The 16,440-nt window shown below is 37.5% G+C and overlaps 1 protein-coding gene across 3 annotated transcripts; it reads right to left on the minus strand.

Moving 5' to 3' along the window:
- Positions 1-563: 563 nt before the first annotated feature.
- LOC109396243 (protein tyrosine phosphatase type IVA 1-like) lies at positions 564-1,255 on the minus strand. 3 transcript variants are annotated; one of them, XM_019667908.1, is made up of 3 exons: positions 1,212-1,255; positions 954-1,023; positions 564-884 (listed from the first exon to the last, which is right to left on the minus strand). In XM_019667908.1, exons 1-3 carry the CDS (start codon positions 1,253-1,255, stop codon positions 564-566), a joined length of 435 nt encoding a protein of 144 aa, XP_019523453.1. The 3 variants fall into 3 exon arrangements, with proteins under 3 accessions (XP_019523453.1, XP_019523454.1, XP_019523452.1); XM_019667909.1 differs by having other exon boundaries at positions 564-667; positions 743-1,023; XM_019667907.1 differs by having other exon boundaries at positions 564-1,023.
- Positions 1,256-16,440: the final 15,185 nt, after the last annotated feature.

The raw sequence follows: 16,440 nt of genomic DNA on the forward strand, positions 1-16,440 counted from the left end.
TAGATTGAAGTATCAACCAAACTTTTGTGCATGCATGGGTGAGTTTTCAAAATGGAAGTTTTTATAACAGCACAAAAATTAAATTTATAAAAACGAGCTAAAAATCACCTAAGACTTTGTACACATCCAATAAAATTAATGGTTGTACAAACCCCCCTTTGTATCAGTTTGAATGTAGAAAATATAAACATAAAGTGAGTGAGTGACCATAAAGGCTCTACCTTCAATGTTTGAAATGACTGAAGGAACAAACCACCAAAAGTGTACAAGTTTTGTGCTACGTATATTGGCACTTCGTGACTCTAACTTTCTTATATGTTAATAAGATACAATTGATGTAAATGAAAAACATATTTCAAATATTGAAGCTCTCTTATTGTCCACATAACATCAAACATAGAGCAAATTATGGCAAGTCTGTGGCCTCCTGAAACTGCTTTTCAATGTTCTTATGCAAATTTCATTCAGATTAGTATTTGTCACATCTCTTCAATGGCTAACATAAAAAAGTAAACAAGGTTCTGTCTCAGCTTTCACTTCCAAGGGTCTCAGCATCAGGCCTTCTACTGAATGAAACAGTTGTAGCTGGTGTTTCTGAAGCATAAGCACATTCTAGGCTGACACTTCTCCAAATACAAAAGTTGCTTGCTGTTAAAAGCCCCACGACACTTTGGTCTTAGGAATTGTATTGCCGTTTCATGTTTCATCCCACCTTCAATTAATGCTAAGGCAACCAGCAGTGGAGCTTTCCCAAGACCTGTGGCACAGTGAACCACAATACAAGAACCAGGAACTTCACGGAATTTCTGTTGTACAAATTTTAGCCACTTATCAGCAGTCTGGCTGGTTGGTGATCCACCATCACCAAAAGGCCAGTCCAGAATCTGGATGCCTTCTTTCTCCAAAATTGTAGCGTTGTAAGTTGCTTCACACACTCTTACTAGGGTGGTAACTTTGTTCTTCTTGAGTTCCTGTAAGAATTTGTTTAAGGAGACATTGGTTGGGCTGTGTGCAATAAGAAACCTCGAAACCTCATATTCTTTTTTCTTTCTTTCTTTCTTTCTTTCTTTCTTTTCTTTCCTGAGCCATCCTGCCACCTGTTGGCAGCTCAGCAGCTGCTCAGCTCAGGCTGAACTCGAACCGCTGTTGCTCAGAGCTCAAACTCTTGAGCAAGCTCTTAACCAACTGAGCCACTCGGCCGGCCCTAAAACCTCATATTCTTATATGTAATGTCTGCAGGGGCAAGGCGGTTCATTTCAGTATTGTTGATGTGATTAAAGTTTCAAAGGCACAGAAAGGATATAAAAGAACTGAACTCTACTTCAAAATACTGAGGTTGAATTTTTCAGTGAGTTGAATATGCAAGTTAGGAGTAATTGAAAACAAAATCAACCTACAAACAAACAAACAAACAAAAATCAATGTTCTAATACAGTAGCAATGAGTCAACAGAAAATCAGCGCACTCAACTTGACCCCATTTCCATCAGAACTTTTGTAATGTCCTGCTATTCAGTTCAACCCAGCAATGTCCAGGTTATTAATTTTTATAGGATTCTCTCCAGTAGTAACAACTTTCTAGAATTCACTAGTCTATGAAGAGGTTGACTGGGCTTGCCAGTAATCTCTATGCCCTTCAAAAAGCCCCAAATGTGAGACCATGATCGCCGGGTGACTGAGGGATGAATTAATTCATTGACAAATGTGACCTAACCAGACAGCCCCTCCTGAGATTCAAGTGACGCTGCCCAGTGCACAGCTCTGGGGAAAGCGCATCATCCAGCAGATCTGTTACCTTAGTCCAAAGTGCACCTTAAGTGGTTCAGATCAGAAGCCCTACCTGTCTTCTTTTGGTTCTCTGTGCCAAGGACAAAGGGAGAACGGCCACCAATCACGGTCAGGGGATCCCTGCCAAGCTCCCAGTAGGAGGGGCCTGGCAGCCATAAAGTGAAGCCTGGAGCGTCACAAAGGGTCAAAGGCCTCCCACATACCAGAACTACTTATTTCTATGGTGATGTTTCATCAGTTAGTCTATAGATCTTTCCATGCAACATTTCTAATGCACAGATGTTTCATAGTAGGTGACCATTAAATGTCAGTTCCCTTTCTTCATATAAACAACAAACAAAAGGTGACATTAGAGGTTGCCCTGAATTAGCATGACAATTTAATCATTTAACAACAGAATAATTGATTGTGATATCGATGATTCTTTTGGCGCAGCTGTTAGGTAGCAGTGTGCTCCAGGCTGACTTGGAAATCATTCAGTTTTTTCCTCCATTTGCTACAAAACTGATGTGTTTTACATCCAGCCACTACAGGCACTGCAAATCAATTTCCCCCATATACAAGCATGATCTGGTTTCTAAGACTTAAAAATCACTAGTATGAAAAAGAAAGAAAAAAATAAAAGAATGAAAATAAGTCAACCAGTCTAAGGGGGATCTAAACCTCCTCATGTCAGTGGAGTTAAAAGTCATAAGATCTTTACTTCTATCCAGGATAAGGAGGAAGTTAGAATGGGACTGGGGAATGGATCGTGAAGTAAGAACAGCTGACTCTCTCTTACCCTTGAATGAGGACTGGGACAAGAGAATACAAATGACCTATGTGTTTTCCAAAAAAATCTAAAGGTCAAATGCAACTCTTTCCTCCATTTAAACTGCGAGAGGTGAGAAGGAAGTTAGTATGGAAAAAGAGATTGTGGAAAAATATATGATATATGTTCATGTAAAATGATAACATCATACTTTTCGTCTCTGGGTAGATAAAAAAAATATATGTCTATATGGCTATATTCATATTCTTTATTCAAACACATGGAGAGGAAACAGGGAGTGTGCAATTCAAAATTACACTATACTTGCCATAACACAGTATGATCAGTTTCTGTAATTCATTAAGTCATTGGAAAACTATAAATTGCAAGATTTATACATGTACATATATATATGTATATATATATATATATATATATACACACACACACACACACAAGCATACATTACTTTCAATACATTACTTGTATCATAAATGAATTCTTCATCTGCAAACATATATATAACATATTTCCTTCTCTGAGGTGACATATCCAAATTAGTAACAATTAAAAGTAGACTATCTAAAAAATGATTTATCATATTTCCTTATATTTTCCCTATAAACATATTCCTCATCCCTTTCCATACATTTTAAATAAAAATCCAGAAGAAAACAATCTTCTTTTCAAGATTCTCATCTGGTTAATATATTTTGTAAAAATATGTCCATTGTCAGAGCACATGTATTTCCCAACTTGTGACTAAAATTCCATGAAAAGAGAAGGTATATATGCATTTTAAAATAATATATTTATAACACCCCATAAAAATAAAAATGTGTCATTTAATGGATATGTACAAAGGGAGACCATGGGGTATTTCTACATTAATTCTATACACATTTATTAAAGCTCTCCTACATGCCAGGCATATAAATATTGGTAAAATCTAGACCTAGTCCATAAGAAGCTTGTTATCTCCATGAGAGATACACATATAAAACTAAATTTAAAAATGGAAGACATACCCATAATAAGAACAAACTGAGTTCAGTGGAGGACGTGAATAAATCTGCCTGGCATATGAAGCAGGATGCTAGAACAAGTATTCTCAGACAAAGTAACATTTACTCATTTATACATTGATCTTTCACCCTTTTAACCGCAATATGTCTCTATAATATATGTGTACTAAAAATGTTTTTATGAGGGTAAAATGCCCACCAAAAAAAATGGCAGCAAATAATGAATGGCAAAGTGAGACAAGATTTGTAAAGAATGAACCATCATGCATGAAATATAACTAGGAAGAAATGGGAAAAATATTTTAGATCAATAACTGCTCTTTGATGCCCCAGGAAAAGAAAACAATGCTGGGAGATACCTGAAATAAAATATAACATGCCACATATAAAGTTTAATCAGCCAAACTACTTAATGCTGAATGTAAAAAAATCAATTACTTTAAAAAAATTCTAACTCCTATTCAAGGAAGTAGAAAATGTGAAAATTGGGTTATTTATGTAAGATATTTTAAATTTGAGAGATATTATAAGATATACTATACTTTGCAAAGATAACTATAAGCCCAGTAGGTGTTATATTTTTGAATTGTTGAATTCTTTTGATATTTTAGTTTAGTCTTGGTGCAAGAGAAATAAAAGGCTACACTGTCTTACCAAATAAAAAGTTAAAAAAGCACATGGCTGAATTAATAGTTTTTCCAATTCTCCTGCATATTTAGAATATTTTATAAATTGCTAGATATTTTAGACATCAGAAAATGATAATTTTTTCATATGAATTATTAAGCCCTAACCTATCATTAAGGTCTTTTTATTTGTAAAACATGTTATTAAATAAATGGTATTTATTAGACGCAATCTAAAATTTGTATTCTCAATTCCTTTCTTTAAACTTACCATTTACGAAGTTCGTCTGTAACCAATACCTATGTGACCATAAACTCTCAAAGTTGAAATAAGAATAAACAATTGTATCTGGATGTTGGAAAGGGGAATAATGATAGGTATTTTAAAAAATATGTCAGTTTAACCAGTTTAGACCACATTGCCTTATAATTTTTTTAAAAGAATGCAAAACACTGAAGTTCTTGATACTTCATTTTCTTGTCGTTTTACCAGATCAAGGAAAATAATAAATACTTTTTTTTTTATGAGGAAGGCGTTTCAATAGAATAGGAGGGGAAATAGTAGGAGGCAGGCAAAATAATAACCAGAGGAGAATAAGGAAAAAGAGAGGATAGAAAGAGCATGAGGAGAGGTTTGGAGAAATTCCCTTTTCCCCTTTTCTCCTGAGGAATTAAGGGTAATCAAAGGGAAGTATGAAGGACAAACTTATTGCCAAATAACACACTGTGTTAAAAGAATAGGATTTACTGTTCTCTGGGATTGTGATATAAATGGATGCCTTTCCTGCCACCATAGTTAAACAGTTTGCAAGATAGATGGCCTGTTACCTGACTGCTGCATTAATGCTGTGATGGAATATGCATATATGCAATGAAGTGTGCAAAAAGAATTAGTTTCTAGACCAGGACCACTATTAATATTCACACAATAATATCTGCTCCATTCTTTGAGAGGCAAAAACAATTAAAGTGCTTGGATTTCATTTACATTTAATGAGAGTAGAATTGGTTTAAACCGTCCCTGGGGACATATGTTAGGGGTAACTTAGGTCCAGGCATATATACTTAGACCATCACATGACTGAAAAAAACTTAAAGTTATTGATAAAATAATACATATACTTTCCTCCAATAGCAAGTGTGTCTGCATGGGTCAATAGCAAGTATATCACAGTCTCAAAGCCTACATAAAATATAAACTCCTGAAATGCATAATACTTAATATTTTTTAGGTATATGAAAACTTACATCTATGTTTAATGTAAATATTAAGGCATAATTGTCATTGAATACACTGCACATATTTAATATGCATAGTTTCATAAATTTTCACATATGTACACACCCATGCAACCATCAAGATAATAAACATGTGCATCATGCCCCCAAATTTCCCCATGGTCCTTTATACTCTCTCCTTTTAAACTGCAGCACTGCCCACTACTTCATCTGTAGGCAGCCCTTTTATGCTATTATACATTTGTTTGAATTTCTTGAAGTTTTATTTAAATAGTATCATGCAGTATAAACTTGCTGAGAGCCGGCTCGACAGCTGGGGCCCCTGGATGATCAGGCCAGGAAACCACTGAACGGTCCCGGAACAGGAGTGATCGGCGCGAGGAAATGAGAAATGAAAGAAATGGCATAGACACCAGAGTTGGGATTAGGAGAGTCACTGACTGCGGATGGCAATCAGGGCAAATTTTATTAAAAGGTATGGTGCTTATATAGAGAGCAAGTTCCTCTTTTACCAGGAATAAATATTATCTAAGCATAGGGGTTTGGTAGGGGGTTTTTGGGGAAGGAGGAACCAATGTTCCTGACTTAGGGGTTTGGAGGTGAGATAATGTCTTGGCAACAGGTTACATGATCACATAGCATAAACCAATAATATATTTTAAGCAAAGTGAAACTCAAGGCAAATAGCAACTGTCAGCAAGTCCATGATGAAAAAGTCCCAAGAGTTCATAAGTCCATGGTAGGAAGTCTCGAAGTTGATAAGTACATAGACAGTAACATCTGAGGGTCTGGTGGTTGTGGTTTAGGAGCTTCTGCTTTTCCATGGCACAGGAGGTGAGCTAGGTGTTGTTGGGTTACTGATTTTAGCAGTTCCCCTTTTGCTGTTCAGCTAACAAGCAGCTTTGTAGCCTTTTCCTCAGCACACAGAACTTGGGGGTCTTTAGCCACCTGCCATTCTCCACCTGCAGTCAACCTGGAGTCAGTACTCTGAGACGGCTCCCAACATAAACTTTTTCTTGTCAGGCTTCTCTCAGTCAGAATACGGGCATACCTCATCACATTTTGCTTTCTTGTGCTTCACAGATATTGCGGGGTTTTTTTTACAAATTAAATGTTCGAGGCAACCATGCATTGAGCAAGTCTATGGGCCCCATTTTTCTAAAACCATTTGCTCATTTTGTGTCTCTGTGTCACATTTTGGAAATTCTTGCGATATTTCAAACTTTTTCATTATCATTACATTTGTTGTGGTGATCTGTGAACAGCGATCTTCGATGTTGCAAGACCCTCCATCAGAGAAAAGATTATGACTTGCTGAAGGCTCAGATGATAGCTGACATTTTTTAGCAATCAAGTACGTTTGTATGTGTGTGTAGATCGAACCAGCAATCTTGGTGTTATGAGCACTGTGCTCTAACCAACTGAGCTAATAGGCCGCCCCAATAAAGTATTTTTAAATTTAGACATATACATTGTTTTTTGGACATAATATTATAGCACACTGAATAGACTATATTGTAGTATAAACATAACTTTGATATTCACTGGGAAACCAAAAAATTTAGGTGACTCGCTTTATTGTGATATTCTCTTTATTTTAGTGGTCTGGAATTGAACCTGTATTATCTTCGTAATTGTTTTAAGATTCACTATTATGGGTTGAATTTTGTCCACCATGAAGCTATGATGCTGTCCTAACATCCAGTATCTCAGAATGTGACTTTATTTGGAAATAGGGTCAGTGAAGATATAATGATTTAAGTTAGATGAGGTCTTACTAGAGTAGGGTGGACCCTTATTCCACTATGACTAGTGTCCTTACAAGAAAAGACACAGAGACACAGACATGTAAGAGGAATATGTCATGTGATGATAGAAGCAGGGACTGAAGTGTTGCAGCTGCAAGGTGGGGCCTAATCCACTATGACTGGTGTCCTTACAAAAAGGGATTACTTGGACACAGATACAGACATTCATAGAAAGAAGACAATGTGAAGATACACACAAGAAGAATGCCAAGTGATAACGGATGGTTAGAGTGATGCATCTCCAAGCCAAGGAACACCAACGATTGCCTGGAAACCATCAGAAGCTGGAAAGAGGCAAGGAAGATGCTCCCCTATAAGTTTCAGACTGGGCATGGCCCTGCTGACACCTTGATTTCAGACTTCTAGCCTCCAGAACTGTGAGACAATAAATTTCTGCTTTTTAAAGCCACAGAGTTTGTGGTACATTGTTAAAGAATGTACCACATTCTTTAGGAAAACTTAGGAAACTCAGACAGCACGTATCAGAACATCGTTCATTTTATGAACACATCACAATTTGTTTATCCGTTAACCTTTTGAGAACTCTTGAATGGCTTTCAAGTATATGCTCAGTGGTATCACTACAGCATAGAGTACATTCAACTTTAAATTGACTGAGTGCTGACAAGTTTATATACAGGTTTGCAGCAGTCAGTGTACCCAACAGCAGGATACAGGGTTTCTATTTCCCACATCTGCACCAATACTTGCAATGTGCAATTTTTTTTTATTTGTCAGTGTAAAGTGGTATCTCCTTGTTACTGCAATTTCACTGTTTTGATTACAAATGATTTCATTTTTTTATTATCTTTTTATATATTCATTTACATGTTGGGTATCCTCTCTGCTGAATTGTCTGTTTATAGCCTCTGTTTCTGTTTTTATTCATTTTAGATGTTACAAATATCTTTTTCTCATCTTTGGTCCATTGGTTAGATTTATTCTGGGTGTCTCTCAGAATGATGAAAAAAACTCAAAAACCTTTACAGTAGTCCCCCCTAATTTGTGTGGGACATGTTCCAAGACCCCCAATGGATGCCTGAAACTGTGAATAGTACCGAACCCTATTATACTACGCTTTTTCCTATACATACATACCTATGATAAAATTTAATTTATAAATTAGGTACAGTAAGAGAGTAACAACAATAACTAATAATAAAACAGATCAATCACGACAATATACTGTAATAAAAGTTATGTGAGTGTGGCATTATTAAGTAAAATAAGGGTGACTTGAACACAAGCACTGTGATACCACAACAGTCAATCTGACAACCAAGATGGCTACAAAATAACTGATGGGCAGGGACTGTCTACAGCGTGAATGTGCTGGGCAAAGGGATGATTCACATCCCAGGCCCGATGGAACTGGACGGCAGGTGATTTCATCACACTGCTCAGTGTGTGATTTAAAATTTAAAATTGTTTATTTCTGGAATTTCCCATTTAATATTCTCAGACCGCTGTTGACCATAGGTAACTGAACCACAGAAAGTGAAACTGTAGGTAAGGGAGGGACTACTGTATTTTGACATAATCGAATCAATCTTTTTCTGGGCCTCATGACTGATGCTTTTTGAGCCTTATTTAATAAGTTTTCTCTCAAACTTAGTTGACAACTGATCGTGTCATAGTCAAATGCTATCTATTGATTTCCAGGCCCTTGTTTATCTTCCCTTATGTGGTCACACATCATCCAGGAAATGTAACATTCTAACATTTAGTTTTTAAAATCATTTTTCTCAAACTCGTGATTAGTGAACACTTTTCATCATATTTGAGCAACAATGAAAGAAATCTATATTTTTTCGCAAGTTGATATAAAAAACAAATTTTTCATTTACTAGTATATTCTAGTGACTTGTCAATTCCTGAGCCAATAACACATTTCATTGTAGACATTATAAATAATTGAATATCTGGAGAGGAATTCCTTTTCATGTCTAGTTTTGTAATTTTCCCCTAGAAATTCTTCTGTCTTCATTTTTTCTGTAACTTTTTCAATTATTTTTAATTGATGAAAGTAAACTTATTTTGAATTGTATTGAAATTATAGATTAGTATAGGAAAAGTTGATAACCAATACTGAGTCTTCCCTTATAAGAAAACAGTTTTCATGCATGCACGAGCTCTATTGTCTGCTTCAGCAGAGGTTAGCGTTTATTCATATAGACTCTGCACATTTCCTGTAAAATTTACATTACTATTGGAAACTTGATTATGGATTAATTCCAAATCTTAGTGGTTAACCAACTTCCTCTCCTCTGGACAGGAATTCTTTTTATATACTAGTTTGCCATAAGTAAATTGCAATTCCAAGCATGCATCTCATAAACAATTATTTGTCTGTGTTGTAGAAGTCTGGAGTTACCTCAGACCTTGTTCTGTTTGTTTCCCTCAAACCCCACTAGGAGCCTTTTCCTTTGAAATTATCCACTTGTTAAAGAAGTACAATATTGAAGAAGAACCTGAAGCTGTAAGCCATGTTTCTCAGAGTTGAGGTACAAGTCCTCAACTATCCTAGCTCTTTCTCAATATATATTTTTAAGTTTTATTGAGAACAGCCATGGTCATTAGTTACACATTGCTTTCATGCTACAATGGCATAGTTGAATCTTTTAAGGAGGGCGCAGTTCACAGTGGCCCATGTGAGGATCGAACCAGCAACCTTGGTGTTATCAGCACCATGCTCTAACCAACTGAGCTAACCAGTCACCCCTCTAAAGTAATCTTAAAAGGTTGTGATCACTGCTGTAAATCTGAGGCAGTGGTAAGCAAACATTTTCTATAAAGGGTCAGATAGTAAATATTTCAGGTTTTGCATGCATGGGGGTGGAAAAATTAATTTTCCTTCTACATTTCTTAGTTCTTCTGGCTAGACTAGTAATTAAATTAACATGAGACAGATTAACAGGAGAAAAAGAACCAACTTTTATTATGTATGTACATATATTGGTTCCATAATACTATAAGACTCCAGTACAGATCAGAGGGTTAAGGCTTATATGCCATTTTGAGCTGAAGCGGGTGGGGGTGGGGGTTGTGGTTTGGACTTCAACAGGCAGGAAGGCAATTCGCGTGGAGATGGAAAAGCAAATGTTTGGTAAATAAATGTTTGCTGGCCCATCTTTAATAAGGGGACTCAGAGTGGATTCTGATCAAATGGGCCTCCCTAAGTTCCTCTTTGTGTATTCCATACTAGTTCATATTAAACTATAGTTATCTATGATAATATCTTCCTTCCTGTAGCAGATCCACTATCTAAATATTTTTTAGGCAGTTAAGGTGGAGGTCAATGGTTCTTTCTGAGTCATTTTTCTTAAAAATAAACAATTTAAAATAATCAGTATCCCAAAAGGCATATTTTGGGGTGGCAAATTCTGCTTTTCCTCACATGCCATATGGTCTCTGTCACAACTACTCAACCATGCCATTGTAGCATAAAAACAGCCATAGACAATACATAAGCAAATTGGTGTGGCTATGTTCCAATAAAACTACATTTACAAAAACTAGGCAATGGGCCAGATTTGACCATTATGAAGTATTTTGCTACCCTCCTGCATTCCAAATTTTGCACTAAAACATCTGAGGAACTTTAAAAAGTGATGTCTCTACAGATGGCAAATAAGCATATGAAAAGGTGCACCACATGATATGTCATCAGGAAAAAGCAAATTAAAATAACAGTGAGATACCACTACACAGCTAATAGAATGGCCAAAATCCGATCACTGACAACACCAAATGTGGGGCACCAGGAACTCTCACTCATTACTGGTGGGAATGCAAAATGGTTCAGGCACTTTGAGAGACAGTTTGGCACTTTGCTACAAAACTAAACATACTCTTACCATAGGATCCAGCAATCACACTACTTGGTGCTTACCCAAAGGAGCTGAAAACTTATGTCCACACAAAAACTTGCACACTGAGGTTTATAACAACTTTATTCATAACTGCCAAAACTTGGAAGCAACTAAAATGTCCTTCAGTAGGTAAATGAATAATAAACTGTGGTACATTGAGACAATTGAATATTATTGAGCTCTAAAAGGAAATGAGCTATCAAGCTATACAAAGACATAGAGGTAACTTAAATGCACATTACTAAATGAAATAAGTCAATTTGAAAAGGCTAAGTACTATATGATTCAAATTATGTGACATTCTGGAGAAAGCAAAACTATGGAGACAGTAAAAAGATCAGCCAGGAGTTGGGGAGGGGTGGAGGGATGAATAGGCAGAGTACAGAGGACTTTTAGGGCAGTGAAAATCCTCTGGATGATGCTGTAAAAAAATGTAAATGGAACCACTTCAAAATGGAGTCAGAGCTGCCATCCTAGAGGAACTGCCTTACAGGTCTTACTCCTCACACCTTTGGAATGTTAAAACGTTAGGGCAAAATAACCCTTGGACTGAGCCTAAAGCGAAATTGTAATCCAAATGACTGCGAAACCAACAGGGAAGCAGGTATTTATGACTATCAAGACTGAAAATTAAAAACGTTCTTTATAATTAGCATCATGATGTTAGCTTATCTGCACCTACAGAAGTTCCTTCCTTAGCTTATCTGCACCCATAGAAATTTGTTCCTTCTATTCATGTAATTATTTCCTTCCCTTTCTCATAAATACCCCTTGCTTTCACCTCCTACTTGGAACACTGTTTTGTTTTCTGTCTGAGACAGTTTCCAGAATAGCTTTTCTTTTGTATCTCGAATAAATGCTTGCTGCCTCTCACTTTGGCTTTTTATTTTTAGGTTAATCATACAAGAATGATAGATACTTGGAATTACACATTTTTCCAAACCCATAGAATGTACAACACCAAGAGTGAACCCTAACGTAAGCGATGGACTCTGGGTGATTATGACGTGTCAACGTAGGTTTACCCATTGTAAAAAATGTATCTCCCTGGTGAGGGATGTTGATAATGGAGGAGGTTACGCATGTGTGGGGGAAGAGGGTATATGAGAAATCTGTATGCTCCCCTCAATTTTTCTGTGAACCTAACACTGCTCTAAAAAATAAAGTCTTAATTAATAAAAAGTTATGTCCATGCTCTACCCCCTAGAAAGTCTAATATAATTGAAGTAAGCCTGGAACCTGTTTGGTTGCTATTGTTTTAGGTTTTTTTTAGCTCCCCTAAATCAATAATTGAGAAGCCAGATTTGAAAAACCACATCCTTGAGGCATTTTCTCAAAGTGTATCTACTTTTAGATGTTTCAAATGTCACCTGAGCACTTGTTAAAACTACAGATCACAGGGTCCCACTACAGACCTATGGAATAAAATTCTCCAGGGAAGGTGAGAGTGACCGGTTAGCTTACTTGGTTAGAGCGTGGTGCTGATAACACCAAGGTTGCTGGTTTAATCCCCACACGGGCCATGTGAGCTGTGCCTCCTTAAAAGATTGAACTATGCCATTGTAGCATGAAAGCAACGTGTAACCAATGACAATGGCTGTTCCCAAATAAAATTAAATTTAAAAAAAATCTCCAGGGAAGGGCAGATTTGCAAAGTCTAGCGAGAACCCCAGGTGACTCTTACCAAAAAAACCCCAAAAACAACAAATTAGAAAATACTGCCAACAGGAAAATTTCTGCTTTCTGTATTTCTCTGCTCTGAAGTGCACACCGAATGTCTTGGACGAATAGCCTTCTACCTGGAGATCATTCATTCTTAGAGGTTAGCCAAAACTTTTCTGGAGGTAGAGAATTGCAAATAGATCATTTTAAAGGCATAAATTCCCTAACAGTACCCTTCCATATGTACACTTCTCTGAAATTGATTTGATGGTGAAAGCTATGAGTTCACAGAATCCCTTTCTCTTTACATAAGAATTACATATTGAGTCTTTGCAATTCTTACTCATCCCTAGTCCTACAATGGAGCATTGTCTCAGGGTGTGAAAATCTCCAGGGCACCAAGGAAGGGAAAGCCTATTGTAAACTTGAATCAAGGAAGTGTAAACATATTGAGTTCCCTGTATTTTCTTGTTTTCTACATATTTCAGTTATGAGTCATCTGCTAGAAATTTGGTATTTTGCCCCATGATGAAATGTTCTGAATTCAGTTATGTGGTACAGTGTGATGGTGGGAGTAATGACGATATTTATTTAATGCCTTTTCTCTCCTCCATCAGAGTATCGCTAAGGAACACATCTCCTTTGAAAGAGAGTCTCATGAGAGAAAAGTAAAGAAAGTTTTAGCAATGAAGCAGGGCCTGGTGGGGACCCCCTGTAACAGAGGCTTTGCAATGTCCCAGTCTCACCTTTCCTTGACCTGTAGCTTCAGGATAGATCATTCCCCTATGGCTTGAGCTTGGAATGTCCCCTGTTCCACCCAGTTCTCTGTTTTAGAAAATTACCCTGAAACATGATGAATACCCTTAGGCTTACTGATCACAATCTCAAAGGTCTAGCATTCCAGGCTATCCCTATCATTTGTTCTCTGACGCCACCAGAGAATCATGTTGCCAGAGGGGAGGCTCCATGCAGACCCCTGGAGGAGCACCCACATTTTCCCTTAAATATCCCAGGCTAGTCTGAGACTGTGAAGGCAGTTTTTGGAGGTTGTTAACTTGCTGCCTTCTCAGACCACCGGTGCTCTGATAACAAACGCTTATTCTATGGCCCAACTCCAGCATCGGTCTGTTGGCTGAGCGACGCAGGCAGCACAAGCCACAGACTCAGTTGCCCTCCCGTTTCAGGAAGACATATTGAACGCTCAAAATGATGTTGGTCCACGTATATATATATAAATATAGGCAACTCTTTTCAGCTGTTCTCAGTATTCATCCCTAAGGGCGAGTCATTAGTCAGAAAGAAAATCACCTCCAATAGCCAAAGCAGTACTAAGTAATACTCTTAATACTGTTATGTGGAACTGAAAGGTTCATACGGAACATTTTCAAGTCACACTGGATAAAACTCAAAAATAATAGAATTATCTGATTTCATTCAAATTTAGTATAGGCTTTTGGTAATGAAGTAAAACCTATTTTATCAAATCATATTATGAAATATTCATCCCCTTTACAAATTCAATTCTCATTTCATCTTGTAAAACATTTAATATCTTCTTCTACCCATTAATAAAAAATAAAATGTTAGCTGGCAGATATTAAATAATGAGACTAACTCCTATCATTTTATTTTAAGAGGAAGTACAGTTTTCACAAAACTTGACTTTGTAGTAATGATAAATATATGAAATGCACTTCTTGTTTTGACCAATTTTATACTTACCACCATTTTCCTTTACCCATCAAGGTTTTCTTGGCTGGTCTAATAATCAAATTGACATGATGTTATCACATCTCAATATTTGAGCTGAGTCTGCCTTCATGCACTAGCCCAAATAAATGCGGGAGCAAGCGTTTGCAGTGGAGGAAGAAAGGAAGTTATTATAGGATCAGTGCCAATCCAGAGAATGGGCAAGCTAATGCTCTGATAGACATGTCTCCCCGATGGCATGTAGATTGCAGATTATATCGGACAAAATCACAAGACACCACGGGTTAGAGGAGTCGTGCAGAGAGCTAATTAGTCGGAGGTGAGGTAACAAATCATTTCTTCAGGTTTTGAGGACGGCTCTGAGGTCTGCTTCAGTGTTCCATCTGGTTTCATGGAAAAGTAGCCAAGCGGTCCTTCCACCTTAGGATTCAGGAGCTGAAACATAACTTTGGTCAGGATGTTATCTTTAGCTTGTCACAGGTCAGTTCCCAGCTATTGCCTTCTGCAGCCTCAGGGGTTAATGATTACCAGGGGAAAAGGCTAGGTCTATGAGAGTTGTGGGGGGCGCAGGGAATGATTCCTAAAACTATAGTCACAAATCAATTCAAAATCGTGAGGATCCTTGTTTCAATGAGACAAATTAGCAGGAGAAGAGCAACTTCAAGTTCAATAACAGGTGTATGTCCTGTATACGTGGGAGAGACTCAGGAAAGCTGAGTAACTCGTCAAAATGGTGGAAGCCATCACCTTGATTATCATTTCCAGCTAAAGACAAAAGAAGGTGTTGGGGAAGAGGGGAGTCAGTTAGGGGAGGTGAGCAGGCAAAGCACAGTAAACAAGGGTCATGTTGTTATGCAGATGTAGGTCCTGCCTTCTCCACTGATAGTGAAGGCAGGCCTGGTACAGGGAGGGAGACACCTCACAGATGGAGATTTCCCGGACAAATGTAAGTGTTCTTAACTGAGGGTAAGTTTCTACTTAGTTTTCAGAGTTTCTACCGTATCTGCTTTCCTAAAATTAACAAGCCTAAAATAATCAATATCCCCAGAGAGGCACATTTTGGGGTGGCAAACTCTGCTCCCCTACAATAACACAAATAAATCCACAAGGTACATTTTAACTTTATTTAAAACACACACACACACACACACACACACACACACACACACACACACACACACAACAATGGACCAAAATTGAGTCACTTTTGTTAAGCCAAATTGGCCAAACTAAAACTTAATAACTAACCTAATTGCCGCTTTAGCCTCTCCTAGGAGTGGAATTTTAAACCAACCTGTTTGGAATTTCCTGATTAACATTTGTGAGACAATCGGCCTGATAATGAAACAGGATTTTTTGTTGTGTGGGTAATTGTGTGTGTGTGTTTGTGTGTGTGTGTGTGTGTGTGTGTGTGTGTGTGTGTACACGAGGATCCTGGTGTCATGGAACCAAAGAATGGAGACACAGACCAGAGAGGTAAAGGATGCAACAGAGGACAGTTTATTAAAAGGAAAAATACATTTCAAAGAGGCAGAAGTGGGCCGAGCAGTAGAGAATGGCTCGAGGGCCAGCATTAGAAGTGAAAGTGCATTCCAAAGAGTTTGGAGCGGGCAAGCAAAGGAAGCTCAAAAGGCCCTGACTGACCAGGACTTGGAATTTTTATCCTTTTTACTCTAGAATGGGCTGTTCCTCTCTGGGCCTGGGACCACTTGATTGACACCTGTAATTGACAACAGGGTATTACCTCATCTCTTTAGTTTAAACTGTGCATGTTCCTTCCCAGAATTCAGTCTGTTATAATGATATTAATGAATTTCTGGGCATATGTATGATATTATAATGATGGTATAATGAGGCCCAGGTAAAATGAAGTTCGTTATGGCCTTTACTGCGCAGGTGTGAGTGCCTGGTCTAATCCAGTCAGGTATTTTGTACCCATTTGTTTCCCCGTAGGGGTAGA

Source organism: Hipposideros armiger, unplaced genomic scaffold (genome assembly GCF_001890085.2).
Source record: "Hipposideros armiger isolate ML-2016 unplaced genomic scaffold, ASM189008v1 scaffold_510, whole genome shotgun sequence".
NCBI classification, from domain to species: domain Eukaryota; kingdom Metazoa; phylum Chordata; class Mammalia; order Chiroptera; family Hipposideridae; genus Hipposideros; species Hipposideros armiger.